Source organism: Muntiacus reevesi, chromosome 1 (genome assembly GCF_963930625.1).
Source record: "Muntiacus reevesi chromosome 1, mMunRee1.1, whole genome shotgun sequence".
Classification (NCBI taxonomy): domain Eukaryota; kingdom Metazoa; phylum Chordata; class Mammalia; order Artiodactyla; family Cervidae; genus Muntiacus; species Muntiacus reevesi.
The window spans coordinates 176,586,114-176,601,420 of NC_089249.1; the positions used below are offsets into that span (position 1 = coordinate 176,586,114).

Sequence of the window (15,307 nt, forward strand, 5' to 3'; positions counted from 1 at the left end):
CGTCCAGCATGCGGCCTGCCAAGCCTGCCTTCTCTCAAGACCACACTCTGAGGGCTGTAGGGCCGATGCAAGTATGCCAAGTACCCACTGTACACAGTCCCTTATTAATAATAAACCGGACCACCCAAACCCAAGAGATGAACCGCTGGGGCTGCTGCTGTGACGAGCTTGGAGGGGAGCAGAGAACATTCCTATAGCCCGTCAAGGGGCTGCCTGACAGACAGAAGAAATTGTTTTTGACTTTGAACAAATTGAAACTGTTTTCAGAAGTCAAATCTTTCCATATTTTGTGAGGCCTGAGATGTTATTTTTACTGGAAGCTTCAGGCAGATGGGGAGGAAGCACTGCAGACCAAGCTGCTTTTGAGCGACCTGGTGAGTCCCTGGGTTTGCTGGTGAGCCGGGCGCACAGAGACTTGCTGACCCTCACCACCTAGCCCTCGTTCCTCAAAGAACAACCTACCATCCCTGCAAAAAAGAGCCCGTGCAGGATCACAACAAGGGGCTGGCAGGAGCAGAGAGCCAGGCAGAGTACAGGGCGGGGCAGGAGAGGGGGCGGGGCAGGGGCAGGACGGGAGTAGAGGGCGGGGCAAGAGAGGGCAGGGCGGGACCAGAGGGCGGGGCAGAGGAGGGGGCGGGGCAGGAGCAGAGGGCGGGGCGGGAGGGAGGGGTGGAGTAAACGGTGGGGCAGAGTACAGGGCGGGGCAGGAGCAGGGGGAGGGGCAGGGAAGGGGGCGGGGCAGGGGCAGGACGGGAGTAGAGGGCGGGGCAGGAGAGGGCAGGGCGGGAGTAGAGAACCCCAGCGCAGGAGTAGAGGGTGGGCCAGGAGCAGAGGGCGGGGCGTGAGCAGAGGGGGCGGGGCGTGAGCAGAGCGTGGGGCAGGGCAGCAGAGGGGGTGGGGTATGAGCAGAGGGGCGGGATGGGAGAGGGGTGGGGCAGGAGTAGAGGGCGGGGCAGGAGAGGGGGTAGGGCGGGGTAGGGCGGGTTAGGGGCGGGGCGGGAGCAGGCGGAAGCGGGCGGGGTGGGAGTAGAGGGCGGGGCAGGGAGGGGTGGGTTAGGAGTAGAGGGCGGGGCGGGAGAGGGGGCGGGGTGGGAGAGAGCGGGGTTGGGGTAGAGGGCGGGGCAGGAGGGGGTAGGGCGGGAGTAGAGGGCGGGGCAGGAGAGGGGGCGGGGTGGGGGTAGAGGGCGGGGCAGGAGAGGGGGTAGGGCGGGGTAGGGCGGGTTAGGGGCGGGGCGGGAGCGTGCCGGGTGGGGCGGGAGCAGGTGGGAGCGGGCGGGGTGGGAGTAGAGGGCGGGGCTGGAGAGGGCGGGGCGGGAGTAGAGGGCGGGGCAGGAGAGGGCAGGCCAGGAGTAGAGGGCGGGACGGGAGAGGGGGCGGGGTGGGAGAGAGGGGGTGGGGTAGAGGGCGGGGCAGGAGAGGGGATAGGGCGGGTTAGGGGGCAGGGCGGGGCGGGGCGGGGCAGGAGAGGGGGTGGGGCCGGAGCAGGTCCACTCGGGGACCAGGTGGGCAACTCGGCAGGCTCTGGGTCTCACATGCCTACTGTCCCACAGCAAAGCCCTTCACAAGGCGCCTGTGGGACCACATGCTGTTGTCCGTGGGGCGGGGTCTATGGAAGCAGCCCCCACGTGGTGGACACGGTGGGAGGTCACAGAGCCTCCAGGATGCTCAGGCCCCTAATCAGGGTGAGGGCAACCGCGCCAACCGCGGTTCGCAGTCTCCACTGCACCTTCGAGTCATCCTGGGAGTATTAGACGTGAAAGCTGGTGCCCTCCCTCCGCCCCAGATAAGTCCATCAGGACAGCCTGTATGCTGGTGGTTCGTGACATCAGTGCTGCAGGCTCAGGTGCGATCAGCACCCCAGCCATACCCTCAGCACGAGCGGTGGTTGAGCGGTCTGTGGTGTAGACCAGCCTCCTGGTGTGGTTGAGCCTGGTGGTGTGGACCATCATGAACCAGCCTGGTGGTGTGGACCAGCCTGGCAGGTGGCAGATGGGAGGCAGAGGGCAGGGAAGTGGGGACCAACTGTGATGGGCGCTGCCTGGCGGTGCCGTGATCTGTGTTCACAGAACAAGGTGAGGTGGGCAGCCAAGCCTGCAAGCCCGCTTCTCCTGCTAGCCTTCCACCTTTATTGATGAAGTCTCGACTGTGGGCTCCCAGTGAGTCTGTCCGTCGTCCTCTCGCCTAATCGCTGTACTGTAATGGGCTAGCCCACTTGGATTTACCAATTCCTTTCAAATACTGGCACACAAGTTAGACTTCATGTGGGAAACAAACTCTGCTGACCTGCTTTCTACACTGAAATTCTATTGGACAGTGAAAGTGCAAATATGCTTAAAATCCATTTATTATTTCAAGAGTGAGTGCTGTAATAACTGACTGGAAAAGCTGTTAATTTTGTGTATAAAAACAATGACTAAGAACATGCAAATAAACAGAGACATAAACTGAATATGAAGAGACTACATTACTTACATCCTTTTAGGAAAAATAATACAATTTTTGAAAGAAATTATTTATAAAAATGTACAAAATAATGTAGGCATAATAATACAGATTAGATTACATTTTAATTCAGAAAAGACCAGTATAAGTTAGGCTGCATTAGAGCTCAGATTTCTGTGGTTTCAAAGGCACCACCAGGAGAGGGACAGGGCAGGTGAAGGAAGACCCGCGCGACACCCACGACCGACCAGAGAACGGGCAAGAGACCGGAACAAGGACCCCACCGGACGGGACATCCCCGTAGGCAAAAGCCCAGGAGAAGACGCTGAGTCCCATTGTGATCAGAGGAAGCAGCTGAAGCCAAGGGGCTGCTGCTCAGAGCTAAGATTTAAAGTCACGGCAGGGATTCAGGGCTATAGGACTCCTATGTCATTGATGGGGTGACAACTGGTCCAGCCACTGTGGAGACTGGCCTCACCTATGGAAGCTGACCTGCCTCACAAGACGTGGCCAAGGGTGCATGGAGCAGCAGTGTTTGTAAGAGCCCGGGAACAGCCCAAACATTCACCGACTCTTGGGTGGATAGACACAGCTGCGGGGACCTCAGCAGGAAGCGAAGCCCCCTGCTACACAAGGACACAGCAGACACCACACGCATAGTGTGGGGTGAAAGGAGAAAAACACAAAAGCCTCCATGTCAGCGCGTCCACTGACATCAGCTGCAAAAGCGGTGTCACGTGTCGGAGTTGCAGGGCCGAGGGGCGTGGCGGCGTCTCCTGAGCTGGTTGCAGGTGCTGTGTTGGGGGGTGGCTGCACAGTGATGTGTCCTGGTGCCTAATTCCCTGCACACGGAAGTCTGTGCACTTTTCTTTATGTAAAACACACACCAGTAAAAAGACTTTCTAAACAATTTCAACTAACAGACTTTACAAGAATCTTTAATACATCTTGTGCTGTATCTCGTGTGTATATAAAACTGTGTATATAAATAAACTTTAAAAGCTTATTAAAATGACTTTTACAGATGGCTAACCACTTTCAGTGTGTGCCCGTGTGCATAGTTGCTGAGTCATGTCTGACTCTTTGCAACCCTTTGGACTGTAGCCCGTCGGGCTCCTTTGTCCACACTGGAGTGGGTTGCCATGCCCTCCTCCAGGGGATTTTCCCCACCCAGGAATCAAACCTGCATCACCTGCATCTCCTGCATTGCAGGTAGATTCTGTACCCGCTAAGCCATTGGGGGAACCCAACCAATTTCAGCAGTTGAGAATAAAGGAGTTTCAAGGTTTTTGGAGGTTACTATGTATTGGTAAAGTGTGTAAAGTCTTCCCGTTTTACTCATGAGCATGAGAAGAGTAAACCACCATCTGGTCAAGATGTCGAATCCCGACATGGGGAGAAGTGTGCAGCCTGACGTACTTGCAGGATTAACAGGGCACCCACGAGTGCACCTGAGCGCTGAGATCTTGGGGGAAGTGACCAGAGCCTGGGAAAGTCTACCTAATTTCCAGAGACTAGCACACAGAAGAGTCTCCTGGGTAAGATCAAGTTGGGCGTCTCCTGGAAGATAATGGACTCTGCTGGTCTTCACACAAGCACAGCCACGATGGAAAGCAAACACTGGGGTCAAAGGGCAAAAATGTGCAACCCAGGGGTCATAGCTCCTCCTCTAGAAGACAGGCAGTCCAACCAACTGCCGCTCACAAATGCTCTCAGACAAAGCAACTTTGAAAAAGTTGAGGCTGAACTCATAGGCGAAGCTCACTGTGATGGTTTACGGGTCTTAGTCATTTCTAAGTCCGCCAAGGGCCTGCAAACTTTCTCGCAAATGCTTAAGTCAAACCAAAAGTGGGGCCAGATGCCCTTGGCAGTCCCCACATGAAGACAAAGCCGGGGACCAGCCCTGAAGCTGGGGCGCCCAGAAACACCGCTCCAGGAGGGACACGGTGGGAAGCGGCTCCTGACACGGCTTCGCTCCGGGGCCTGGGTCCCAGGATCGCGGGTAAGGGGAGGGTGCCCACCCGCTGCCCGCCCGCTGCCCGCCACCCACCGCCCGCCCGCCGCCTGGCGCGCACTCACTCTCTTTGCCCTTCTCCTTGTTCTTCAGCTGCTGCAGCTTCTGCTCCCGGTGCTGCTTCTCCAGCTCCTGCTCCTGCCGGTGCCTCTCCAGCTTCCGCTGGTGCTCGAGCAGCTCCTGCTGGTGCTTCATGGCCAGCAGCTCCTGCTGTTGCTGTGGACGGGAAGCAGCAGACACAGACAGTCAGAACCTCGCCACGAGAGGAGCGGCGAGACAGACACGCGCAAGAAGAGCGGCGGGGGGCCAGGGTTGCCTCCCTGCCGGTGTGGCTCCCGGGCCTTGCTGCCCCTGCAGGGCCCGCATCGCCGAGGAGGAAACAGGGCTGCCCCAGGACATCTCCTGCACATTTCACGTTAAAGGCTGTAAATGAAAATAAAAACGGCTGACCTCCTGGAAGAAAAGACACATGACGATTTATGCAATCTAGGAAGTCGGCAGTCATGTACGGATGTGAGAGTTGCACCATAAAGAAGGCTGAGCACCAAAGAATTGATCCTTTTGAACTGTGGTGTTGGAGAAGACTCTTGAGAGTCCCTTGGACTGCAAGGAAATCAAACCAGACCATCCTAAAGGAAATCAGTCCTGAATATTCAATGGAAGGACTGATGCTGAAGCTCCAATACTTTGGCCACCTGAAGAGCTAACTCACTGGAAAAGACCCTGATGCTAGGAAAGATTGAAGGCAGGAGGAGAAGGGGACGACAGAGGATGAGATGGTTGGATGGCATCAACAGCTCTATGGACATGAGTTTGAGCAAGCTCTGGGAGTTGGTGATGGACAGAGAGGCCTGGGATGCTGCAGTCCATGGGGTTGCTGAGCCAGACACAACTGAGCGACTGGATATGCCTTTTTGAAAGTGACACAAAAGAGCGTGAAAGAGTGTGGCCACTTTGCAAAACTGCTTGGCACATTCTTACAAAGTTAAACACATACCCATCCGAGACCCAGCAATTCCACACCCAGGACTAACCCAAGAGACATGGGAACACATCTGGGCAAAGCCCTGTGCAGGACCACGTGTAGCTACTGTGCGCACAGCAGCCCCGCCTGACACACCCCCGATGTCCTCCAGACGTGAGCCTAGGGGCAGGAGTGCATGTTCTTATGTGAGAATCCCACCCAGCAATGAGAAAGAATAAACTGCACATACTGGCAAAAGCAAGGATGGGCTGTGAAACCAGCAAAATGAGCAGGTCTGGTGTCGGCTGTGCAAACAGGACAGAAAAGAGTTCACCTGCAGATTCTATTTACACAAAGTTCTGGAACAGGAGATAAAGTCTAAGACACGGAGATAAAGTCAGAGAAGGCTGCTTCTTGGGTGAGGCGTGGACGAGATGGGGCAGCCGACCAGGGTGTGAGCTGGCTGGTGGAGGCAGCGTTTACACAGACACTCACGACTGTCCACGAACACATACTCAGGATGTGTGCGTTTTGTTCTGCGTAAGTTATATCAGGTTTTCAAAAATGACATAACTGACAATGTAAAAAGCTACCTTCACAATACATACTGTCAACAAAATTAAAATGCAAACGGTGAATGAGAAAAACTCTTTGCCATACTTATTGTGTACACATCAACTTTTATATGCGGATGGCTGTGTTTCACATTAATAAGAATATGATAAGCAGCCCACTAAAAAGGTGAGCAAAAAAGGCCAGGAGATTCACCAAAAGGAGTTTAGTCGCTCAGTTGTATCTGACTCTTTTTGACCCCATGGACTGCAGCACGTCAGGCTCCCCTGTCCTTCACTATCTTTCGGAGTTTGCTCAAACTTGTAGGTTGAGTCAACGATACCATCCAACCATCTCATCCTCTGACATCCCCTTCTCCTCCTGCCCTCAATCTTTCCCAACATCAGGGTCTTTTCCAAGGAGTCAGCTCTTTGCATCAGGTGGCCAAAGTACTGGAGCTTCAGCTTCAGCATCAGTCCTTCCAGTGAATATTGAGGACTGATTTCGTTTAGGATGGACTGGTTTGATGCTTTTGAACTGTGGTTTGGGGACGACTCTTCAGAGTCCCTTGGACAGCAAGGAGATCAAAGCAGTCACCAAAAAGAGTGGTTAAAAATAAATGGGAAACAACATTCAACCTCACTAGCCATCAAATCCCATTTTCACTTGGCGCACTGGAAAAGGTAAGCACGGACAAGCCGGCCAGCGCTGACGGGGGTGTGGGAGAGACGCGGTCGAGCCCAGACGCCTGGCAGGTTTTCCTTGAACATCAACCAGCCAAGCCCCCCGCTGGCGGCCAGGGCTGCCTGCTCCCTCTGGACGGCCCCTCTGCCCTCCGTCTCTGTCGTCTCGTCTCTGTCGCCCCATCCGACTCTCAGGCTCCCAGCCGTCTGTCCGGCCCTGCCCCCGCCTCCTGGCTCCAGGGCTCCCCCACCAGCCACGTGGGGCCTCGGGAAGCCCCGAGGGCCTCCCCTGCCATCCTAGCCACCCCCACAGGGCAGGCCTCTGCCCACAGCACCTTCCCGGGGAGGTGCATGTGTCCTGGGCGCGACTCACTCCCGACCCCTCTCCTTTGGGTGGGGCGGGCCTGGCCCTGTCCCTGTCCCATGGGGAGGGACGGGGCGGGGGTGGGGTTGGCGGTGATCTGTCTCCTGCGACGGCCCAGGACTCTCCGTGGACAAGCACGCTTCCCCCCGCGTCAGCCACCACACGCGTGGGACGCAGCAGGATGGACACACCCGTGGCCACTCCTGGTGGCCCCGCGGACACCTCCTCACAGGCCCGCTGTGGAAGAGGAGGGATGGCTGAGCCCCGACCGGACGGAGCCCGGGCAGGCGGATCCCAGCTGTGATACACATACACACACACACGCCCCTGTGGTCACAGCGGTGCCCACACACAGAGCAGGGCACCCAGGGCCCCCGTCCTCAAGCCCTGCTGCCTCCTGCCTTCCCTGGAGGGGAGGGGGTTCCTTTCCAGCCGGGACCACGGGGGACAGAATGCAGAGGGTGGGGGTGAGGAAGCCCAAAATCAGCGCGGGAGGAAGGGAGGGAGAGGGAGGCAGCCGCTGGACGGAGGGTGCCGGGACGGGGCTCACGCAGAGGAGCGAGTGTAGACGGCCCCCATGAAGCAGAGGAGTGAGTGTAGACGGCCCCCACGCAGCAGCGCCTGCCCCCGCCCCCGACCGAGGGCCCGGGGCTCCCAGGCCACATGGTGCAGCAGGCATGCGGCAGGAGCGGATGCCCAGCTCAGCGCCCACCGTGAGGTCTATGCACGCTGAGCACCACGGCCGACCTCTCTCTACGGAAGAAGCAAAAACAACCACCTTCCCAAACGAGCGGCTGACAGGAACTGGGGCCAGGAAGAAGATGGCAGAGGCCTCTCTGGGTGGCCGGATTTCAAGAGTAGATCTACACCCTGGCTTTCCAGCTCTGCAGTGACTGTTGCCCTTGGTCAGCGCAGCTGTGTCTGACCTTCAGCGCTTCAACCTGGTGTTACTGTGTGTGTCTGTAAGATCAGCTCGAGAACTTTGCAAATGACTTAAAAAGTGGTGTTTTCTTCTCTTCCAAAAGGAACACGGAATGACACCACTGGGACAAAAGAGTGAATGAAGTGGAAATAAGCCACGTTCCTTGTTATTAGTTTCCTTCCAGGAAGGAGGGCTGCTCACCCAGGGAGGTTCTTCTACCAGAGGAAACGTCTGTTGATTCGCCTGGATTCACAGGATCCCGGGCCTTGGGGCCCGATGGCACTGTACCCGATGTCCAGGGTACAGGCCCTCATGGGCATCACCAGGCCACTGCCAGTCACTCTGGGATTCCACCAGCATCATCGGCCTTCAGAAACGGACACCTCAAACGGCTGTCTGGTGTCGGGAAGCAAAGATGGTGGCCCCGAACAACAGGTCTTGGAATGAAGAACCTGGCACTCTTGGTATTACCTATCCCCCCAAAATGCCTACACACAGCCCGGGTTCCGTTTCAACTGCTCAGCGTTCATTTAATGCGTAAATGAGGCACAGGCAGAAATCTGCTGAATCTGGTCTACAATATTTACGTTTCAGCCAGAACCCAGAAAAGGAAAGTGAGATCTTTCAATTATCATTACAAAGAGACTGGAAACAACCACCCTAGATCCCAGTGATTAAAATTCATGGGACAACACAACTCACAGAAAACAACTGTTGCGCAGTTTTAATGATGAGCATTAAGAAACCATGCCTCTGGCATCCCCAGTGTCATGGTGTGAAGGAGAAGAGGGTGACAGAGGATGAGATGCCGTCACCGACTTGATGGACACGAACTTGGGCAAAGTCCGGGAGATGGTGAGGGACAGGGAGGCCTGGTGTGCTGTAGTCTGTGGGGTCGCAGAAAGTCGGACACGACTGGGCGACTGAACACAAGGGTCCAGCACATTTTCTGCCCCTAAGCTCTCGTGCCCACACAGGAGGGATGCGCTCAGCCCAGGCCCCAGGGGAAAGCGGCGGCCACTGGCAGCTGCCCAGGCACCCACCTGCTCCAGGCCAAGGGCGGCTGGAGGCTCACCTGACCAGTCTCAGCAGGGCTCCTGGCCGCAGGTGGTGGGCACCGCCTGCTCCTGTTATCTGCCTCCTCTGCTGACGGCCCAGGCTGGGGAGACCCACAGCCGCACACAGGACAGCCTGGGCCGGCGGGGCCAGGACCGGAGAGCCAGGCCAGGCTCCGTGGGAGCTGAGCCGTCCCCCAGGGCTAGGTCCACCAGGGGCCCAGGCAACACCCGAGCTGAGCAAGTGGGTCGGCGCGGGGCATTCCTAGCTCCTCTAAGCCACTCGCGGGACTGTCTCCTGGGGAGGCTCTACCTCAACACGCAGCGGGGGCAGCAAGGGTGCAGGCGGGGAGCTATCCGAGGCCTCTCACCCCCGCCTCCGGCCGACACGGTGGCTGCTCTCGCCACCCACGTCCTGTGTCACTGTGAAAATAAACACACAGATTTCAGGTGGGCCCTCACCGCAGAATGCACGGCGCTATCACAGCCTGGCGTGGCCAGGGCAGAGCGGGGGTCACCCTGGGGGCACGGGGCTGCCACGGTGAAGCCCACATCCACTCGGGGCCAGACCCGGAAGCTCTGTGCATTGAGCCCCTGCAGGCGGCGGTCACGGAGCTTTTCCAAAGGTGGTCAAAGAGCTTCTAAGGCTCAGGTGGCCTGCTTTTGGGGAGAAGTCCAGGGCAGGCCAGTGAGCCCCGGGGGCCAGAGCACCAGTTTGATGGAGGGGGCCTCCCCTGGGTTGCTCATCTCCAGGCTCACGGGCGACTTGGCCACAGTGGTCAGGGCCAACGTGAGACTAAAATATTCTTGCCTACAGGGTTCTCCAAAATGGAACCATGTCCATCTTTATCTCCCTGGATTTACTGACTCAAATCAAAGAGGCACCCTCATTTCAGTTAAGTTCAAAATCACCCTCCCCTCCAGCCTCATGGAGCACAGCAGCAATAATCAAGAGGTCCCAGGGACGTGTCACTCAAGTTCCCCCCGAAATCGGACACTCAAATGCCACAAAGACAAAGGGTCAGCCATCAGCAGGCGGGTCAGACAGATGAAGGCCCGTGTCACAGACGCCCGGCGCCCCGTACGCCCTGGACAGGACTCCACTGTGAGCGGTGGGGGGGTGGGGTGGGGGTGAGAGTGGTCCAGCGGGAGCCCGGCTGCCCCCACCACCCCCTCTCTACACCTGGGACTCGCCTCTTCCTCTTAGGTGGGTGCCCTGGAAACTGCATCTCCTGGAGACCAGTGGAGGGGCCCCTCCCCCTGCAGGGCACCCTGACCCCTCCTCCCGGCGGGGTTCACCACCACCTGGACACACTTCCCGGGGCGGCTCGGGGCTGACAAAGACCCAGGCTGTGTCTGAGACTGTCTCCCTCTGTCATGTCCCTGCCACCCAGCACACAGTGGGTCTAAGTGCACCCATGAGGGTCCCGGGCCAGACCAAAGGCAGCTTATTTACGAGCGAGAGCCAGTGAGGAGGCATGAGATAAGAAACCGTGGGGCAAGTCCACACGAGAGGGTTTTCTCTGCAGAACAAACCACGGCTGCCACCTCTGGAAACACGCGCAGCGCTCCTCTCTGACAAGCCTGGGGCGGCACGGGGCCCAGCACAGCATGGAGCGAGCACCCATGCCCCAGGGGCGGCAGGTCAAATGCGGCCCTCCGCCGGCCCATCGCTGACTTCCTAGAAACCCGCAGTGCGGGCTTATGAGCCAGACCTGACCGTAAGTGCGTTCACCGGGTGCCGATGGGTCCAGGAGTGACACGGGGCTCGCAGCGGCCACATGCCTTCCCGGGCACCAAGACTCCGGCCGCTGAAGCGTGTCCTCTGGGCTCATTACAAGTTGCCTCAGACGACCCGGAAGCTGGGGCCCAGGCAGCACAGCTCAGCCACCTGGGGCAGGTAATAAAGACAGTAAACACCACCGCCTGCCTCCCAGGCTGGAGAAGCAGGCTCCTTTCAATTTTATCCGCTTCCCTGCAAGGAAAAGAGTCACGTGCTCGCTAAACAGCTCCTAAAGCTCTCCTGTCCAGGGAGAGAGTATCAACCACACACACACACCCAAGCTCATCCTCACTAGTGAAAAAGGACGTGCAAATGAAGAGTGGAAAGCGCTTTCATTTTTCACTTGTTAGACAGGAGATATCCTGAGACCCAGGGAGCGAAGAGCCAGGCTGGGCGCAACCTCGCTGAAAGCCGGCACACTCCTGGACGGAGACCCAGTGAGGCCACTAAATCGTGTAACATGCACACCATTGCCCATCTTTCATAGGAAGGGGTTTATTCCGAGAAAACCTGTCTAACGGACGGTGCCGGCAGTCTGGGCTACAAGTAGGAACCGCGGAAGACAGGATCGCAGCTGCCAGACCAACGCATCAGGACGGGTCTCCACCCTGCAGTGTAGGCAGGGAGGGGAGGCTGCAGCGCTGGGGTCACGGGGTTCAGCCTCAGCTCCGTGGTGTCACCCACACTGGGCGTGTGCGGCCTCTACCAGCTCCTGACAGCACCCCCAGGCTCCTGTCCGTCCACAGCCAGCGATCCCATGGGGTCCTGGGGCCGGCAGGGCAGAGCCACCTATCACCCTCCTGGAAGCACACTCTGAAGACTCCTGTCTCCTCCCTACGCTGGAGCCACAGTCATCGAAAACAATCCACAAGTAACGACTAGAGACTGACAGAAGGCAACGTCTGGGCTGGAAGCTCTATTAGCAAGTGGAGCACAGGCTGCTGAGGCTGCCGACGAGAACCCAGAGGGCAAATCCCGCGTCCGCACCTGCCGAGCTGCGGGCAGAGTCGAGGTGGGCTCTGCCTCCAAAGATGGGGGCGCCCGGGTCCCCAGGAGGCCAGGTAAAGGACCCGGCAGAGCAGGGAGGGCCGCTTCTGCTTGTTCTCACCGCGCTACCACTGGGGACAGGAGATAGAGGGATTCCCTTGATAACATGTTTAGAAAATTAAAAATGACACATCAAAGCGGCAAACCCAGGTAACGCTGAGCGGGGTGATCCGCTCAGGGATCCCAGTTGATAAGGCTGTTGCAGATTTTCTGGACATAAACACCCACGGACACCACACTCACGACTCCCTCGACCCTGGGCCCCAGTGACCACACTCTGGGACCCCCTTCTGGGGAGGAAGGAACTAACTGCAGGACAGGACAGGGACAGGGTCCTGAGCGGCCACGACCAGCAAGCGTCCAGAACCAGCGCAACGCTGAGTGCTGGAACCCAAGGGAGTGCATCTTAACCCGAGGTCAACAACTGCGGCTATCTTTTAAAACCTCTCTCTGTGTTAGTCACTCAGTCGTGTCCGACTCCTTGTGACCCCAGGGACTGTAGCCCACCAGCCTCCTCTGTCCATGGCATTTTCCAGGCAAGAACACTGGAGTGAGTTGCCATTTCCTTCTGCAGGGGATTTTTCTGACTCAGGGATCGAACCCGGGTCTCCCGCATTGCAGGCAGATTCTTTACCATCTGAGCCACCAGGGAAGCCCTTTTTAAAACACTGTTCCCTTTTTAATTATAAAATCCTATTCAAATTCACTGATGATTTAATGACACTAATTAGATTGTGTGCTCAAGAAATCTGTCTGACAAACACCACTGCCAAATGTCACCATGATGTCACCATGATGGCTTGTGAAGAGAGCGGAAATCATCAAAACAGAGGCCAGCTGATAGGATGACGCTTACATAGTTTTAAATGGCTTCAGACGAATAATCTCTGCTATAAACAGAGAAACAATTAAAGCACAGAGAACATGTCACCTTGAGAAGGTTTCTGAACTGCGTTTCTGGGGCTCCCATCCTCTCTGCGGGCTTCTGGCCTGAAGGTCTGGGGGGCTGGGGGACCCCCGGCGGAGGAGCTCTGCCTCCAAAGATGGGGGCCCTGGGGTCACCGGGAGACCAGGTAAAGGACCTGGAAGAGATGGGCTGCCCTGACCTTTCAGGCTTCTGAGGTGATATCAAGATGCAGGAGTCTGATGGCAAAAGTTCAAGAAGCCTGCTGGTGAGGAGGACAGGAAGCCACATCACAGGGGCCAGCAGTGCGAGTGGGCGGGCCCAGGGCAAGCTCTTCAGATTGCTTTTGGGAGTCACAGAAAACAGGAGGCTGCAGCTTCAAGGACAAAACGGCAGCCTGCCGAGGGCGCTCGCTGGTACCGAAAGGCAGTTATCTAGACTGACTGGTGAGGACCTAGTCCCGCAGCCACCGAGAGCTTCATCCCAGTCCTGAAAACCCAGGTGCGGCTCAGGGCCAAAGACCCCCTTGGGGCGGGGCCTCAGCGGGAAGCCCCACCCCCTCCCTCGCCACTGCTCCCCTCATCCCCCCACACCCATCCCCCCGCACGTGATGGGGCCCCGGCTACCCCGCTGGCAAGGCAGGTCCAGGCCACACCCCACAGAGCACCCCCGGGGGCTCCGTCTCCTCCCAGCAGCAGGAGGACAGGCGCTTGGCGTCAGGGGGGCAAAGGGCATCGCGCTGGCTCTCAGGACCCTCGCCCGATCCATCCCAAACCCAAGGGTGCTTATTAAAAAGCAGAGGACCGCCATGGCTGGGCGGGGGCGTCTCTACGGAGACCAGTGACATCTCGATTAGGCGGGAGTGCGCGCTGGCTCAGAGCTCTCTGCAGGCACAGCCGTGAGGCCTGGGCCCCCAGCAGCTCTGGAGGCTGTTCTCTGCTTGGTTTGTGCGACGCTGACTTCGCCAGCTCCTGGGAGCCGGGGTGGAGAGCCGCAGTGGCAGCGACAACCCTGCCGAGACCCGGGGCCTCAGGCGAGGCTGGCCAGAGGCAGAGACAGAGGGTGCACAGTCACCCTGCCCAGCAGCAGCGGGCACAGGCTGGTGGTGCCTGAGGAAGCCGAGACTGGGCCGGGCGACATCCGGCTGCGGGCGGCACTGGTCCCCGAGGGAAGGGCGTCTCAGGAGCACCGCGTGCCACGCGGGATCCTAACTCCCCACGTCGCTGCCGCCCAGCCCCGCAGCCACTGACCACGTGCGGCCGCTGTTCCTCTGGGCCACACGGCAATGGGCCCTGTGTGTCTGGTCCGCGGTGTGTCTGTGCGTCTGTGAATCATGGGTTGAAGCGACACTTTAGAAATGCGGGGCTAAAGAAAATGCCCTGAAGTTGCTTTTACCTTTAGCACCCAGCTCCCCATGGCCCCCAAAGACCCCTGTCTCCTGGTGTTCACCCCTCGGCTGGGCCCCTCCCAGGAGGGTTGGTGCCTACGGCAGCAGAGCAACGTAGCAGGGATGTCGGGCGGTCACCTTCAGGATTTGGCCAGAAGACACCACGACCTCCTTCTTGCTCACTTGGATCCTGGAAGCCCAAGTGAGGAGGACTTGAGGCCTCCTGCTCAAATCCAGGGGGTGAGTGAGCCGGGAAGGGGGTCCTGCAGGCCCGGCCCACTGCTCAGATGAGATCGCTGCCCTGACCACGCCCGACCGCAGCACCCGAGAGGCCCCTCGGCCCGGCCACCTGTGGGCTGCCCCGGGATCCCCGACCCGCGGGAGCTGAGCTGTCCGATAACACACGCTTGTTATTTCAAGCGGCTAAAAATCTTTTGGGCAATTTGTTACATAACAATAAATCACTCACACAACCTGGTTTCTTTGGGTGATTTCAGGTGGCTACAGAAAACGAAACACTACCTATGAATTTTAACGTGTACATATTTCCACTGAACAGCGCTGTTCTGCAAGTTTCTAAGTGTGGTGACACGTGATCACAGACGTTCTAACTGGTCCCTCAGCCAAGGGACGTGACTTCTCTGTGCCTCACAAGTGCATGTTTCTTCCTAGAACGTTTGCTTTTAAAATCTGGGATCCGAATAAATGTCTGTAGACAGTAAACAGGTCTTCCCACGTGGCCTACTGGTAAAGAACCTGCCTGCCACTGCCAGAGACGTAAGAGATTTGGGTTCAATCGCTGGGTGGGAAAAATCCCCTGGAGGAGGGCCTGGAAACCCACTCTAGCATTCTTGCCTGGAGAATCCCACGGACAGAGGACCCTGGCGGGGCTACAGTCTATAGGGTGGCAAAGAGTTAGACATGACTGAAGTGACTTAGCACACACCAAACAGTAAATACCAAAAAGAAAAAACGTTAGCTTTTTCCTTATCCCATCCAAATGAAAACAAATATTAGTGTGTTTTATTTTTCCAATTATAAGAAATCAGTGGGAAAAATGGAGAAAGGATGGACAAGTCCCAAGGAGAAAATAAAGACAATTCCTAAACACCTGACCGAGAGGTGACTGCTGCTAATATTTTGGCGCTTCTTTTTGCTGGTGATGTCGCTATTTAGGGACATATGTTTGT

General features: G+C 57.4%; 1 protein-coding gene across 6 annotated transcripts in view; it reads right to left on the reverse strand.

Annotated features, from left to right (window-relative positions):
* The window catches only part of HDAC4 (histone deacetylase 4), a 284,862-nt gene that overhangs the window by 89,352 nt on the left and 180,203 nt on the right, over positions 1-15,307 (reverse strand). For all 6 annotated transcript variants that reach the window (XM_065917180.1, XM_065917179.1, XM_065917181.1 and 3 more), the window contains one exon: positions 4,522-4,672. In XM_065917180.1, coding sequence (XP_065773252.1) covers positions 4,522-4,672 — 151 coding nt within the window. The remainder of the gene's footprint in view (positions 1-4,521; positions 4,673-15,307) is intronic.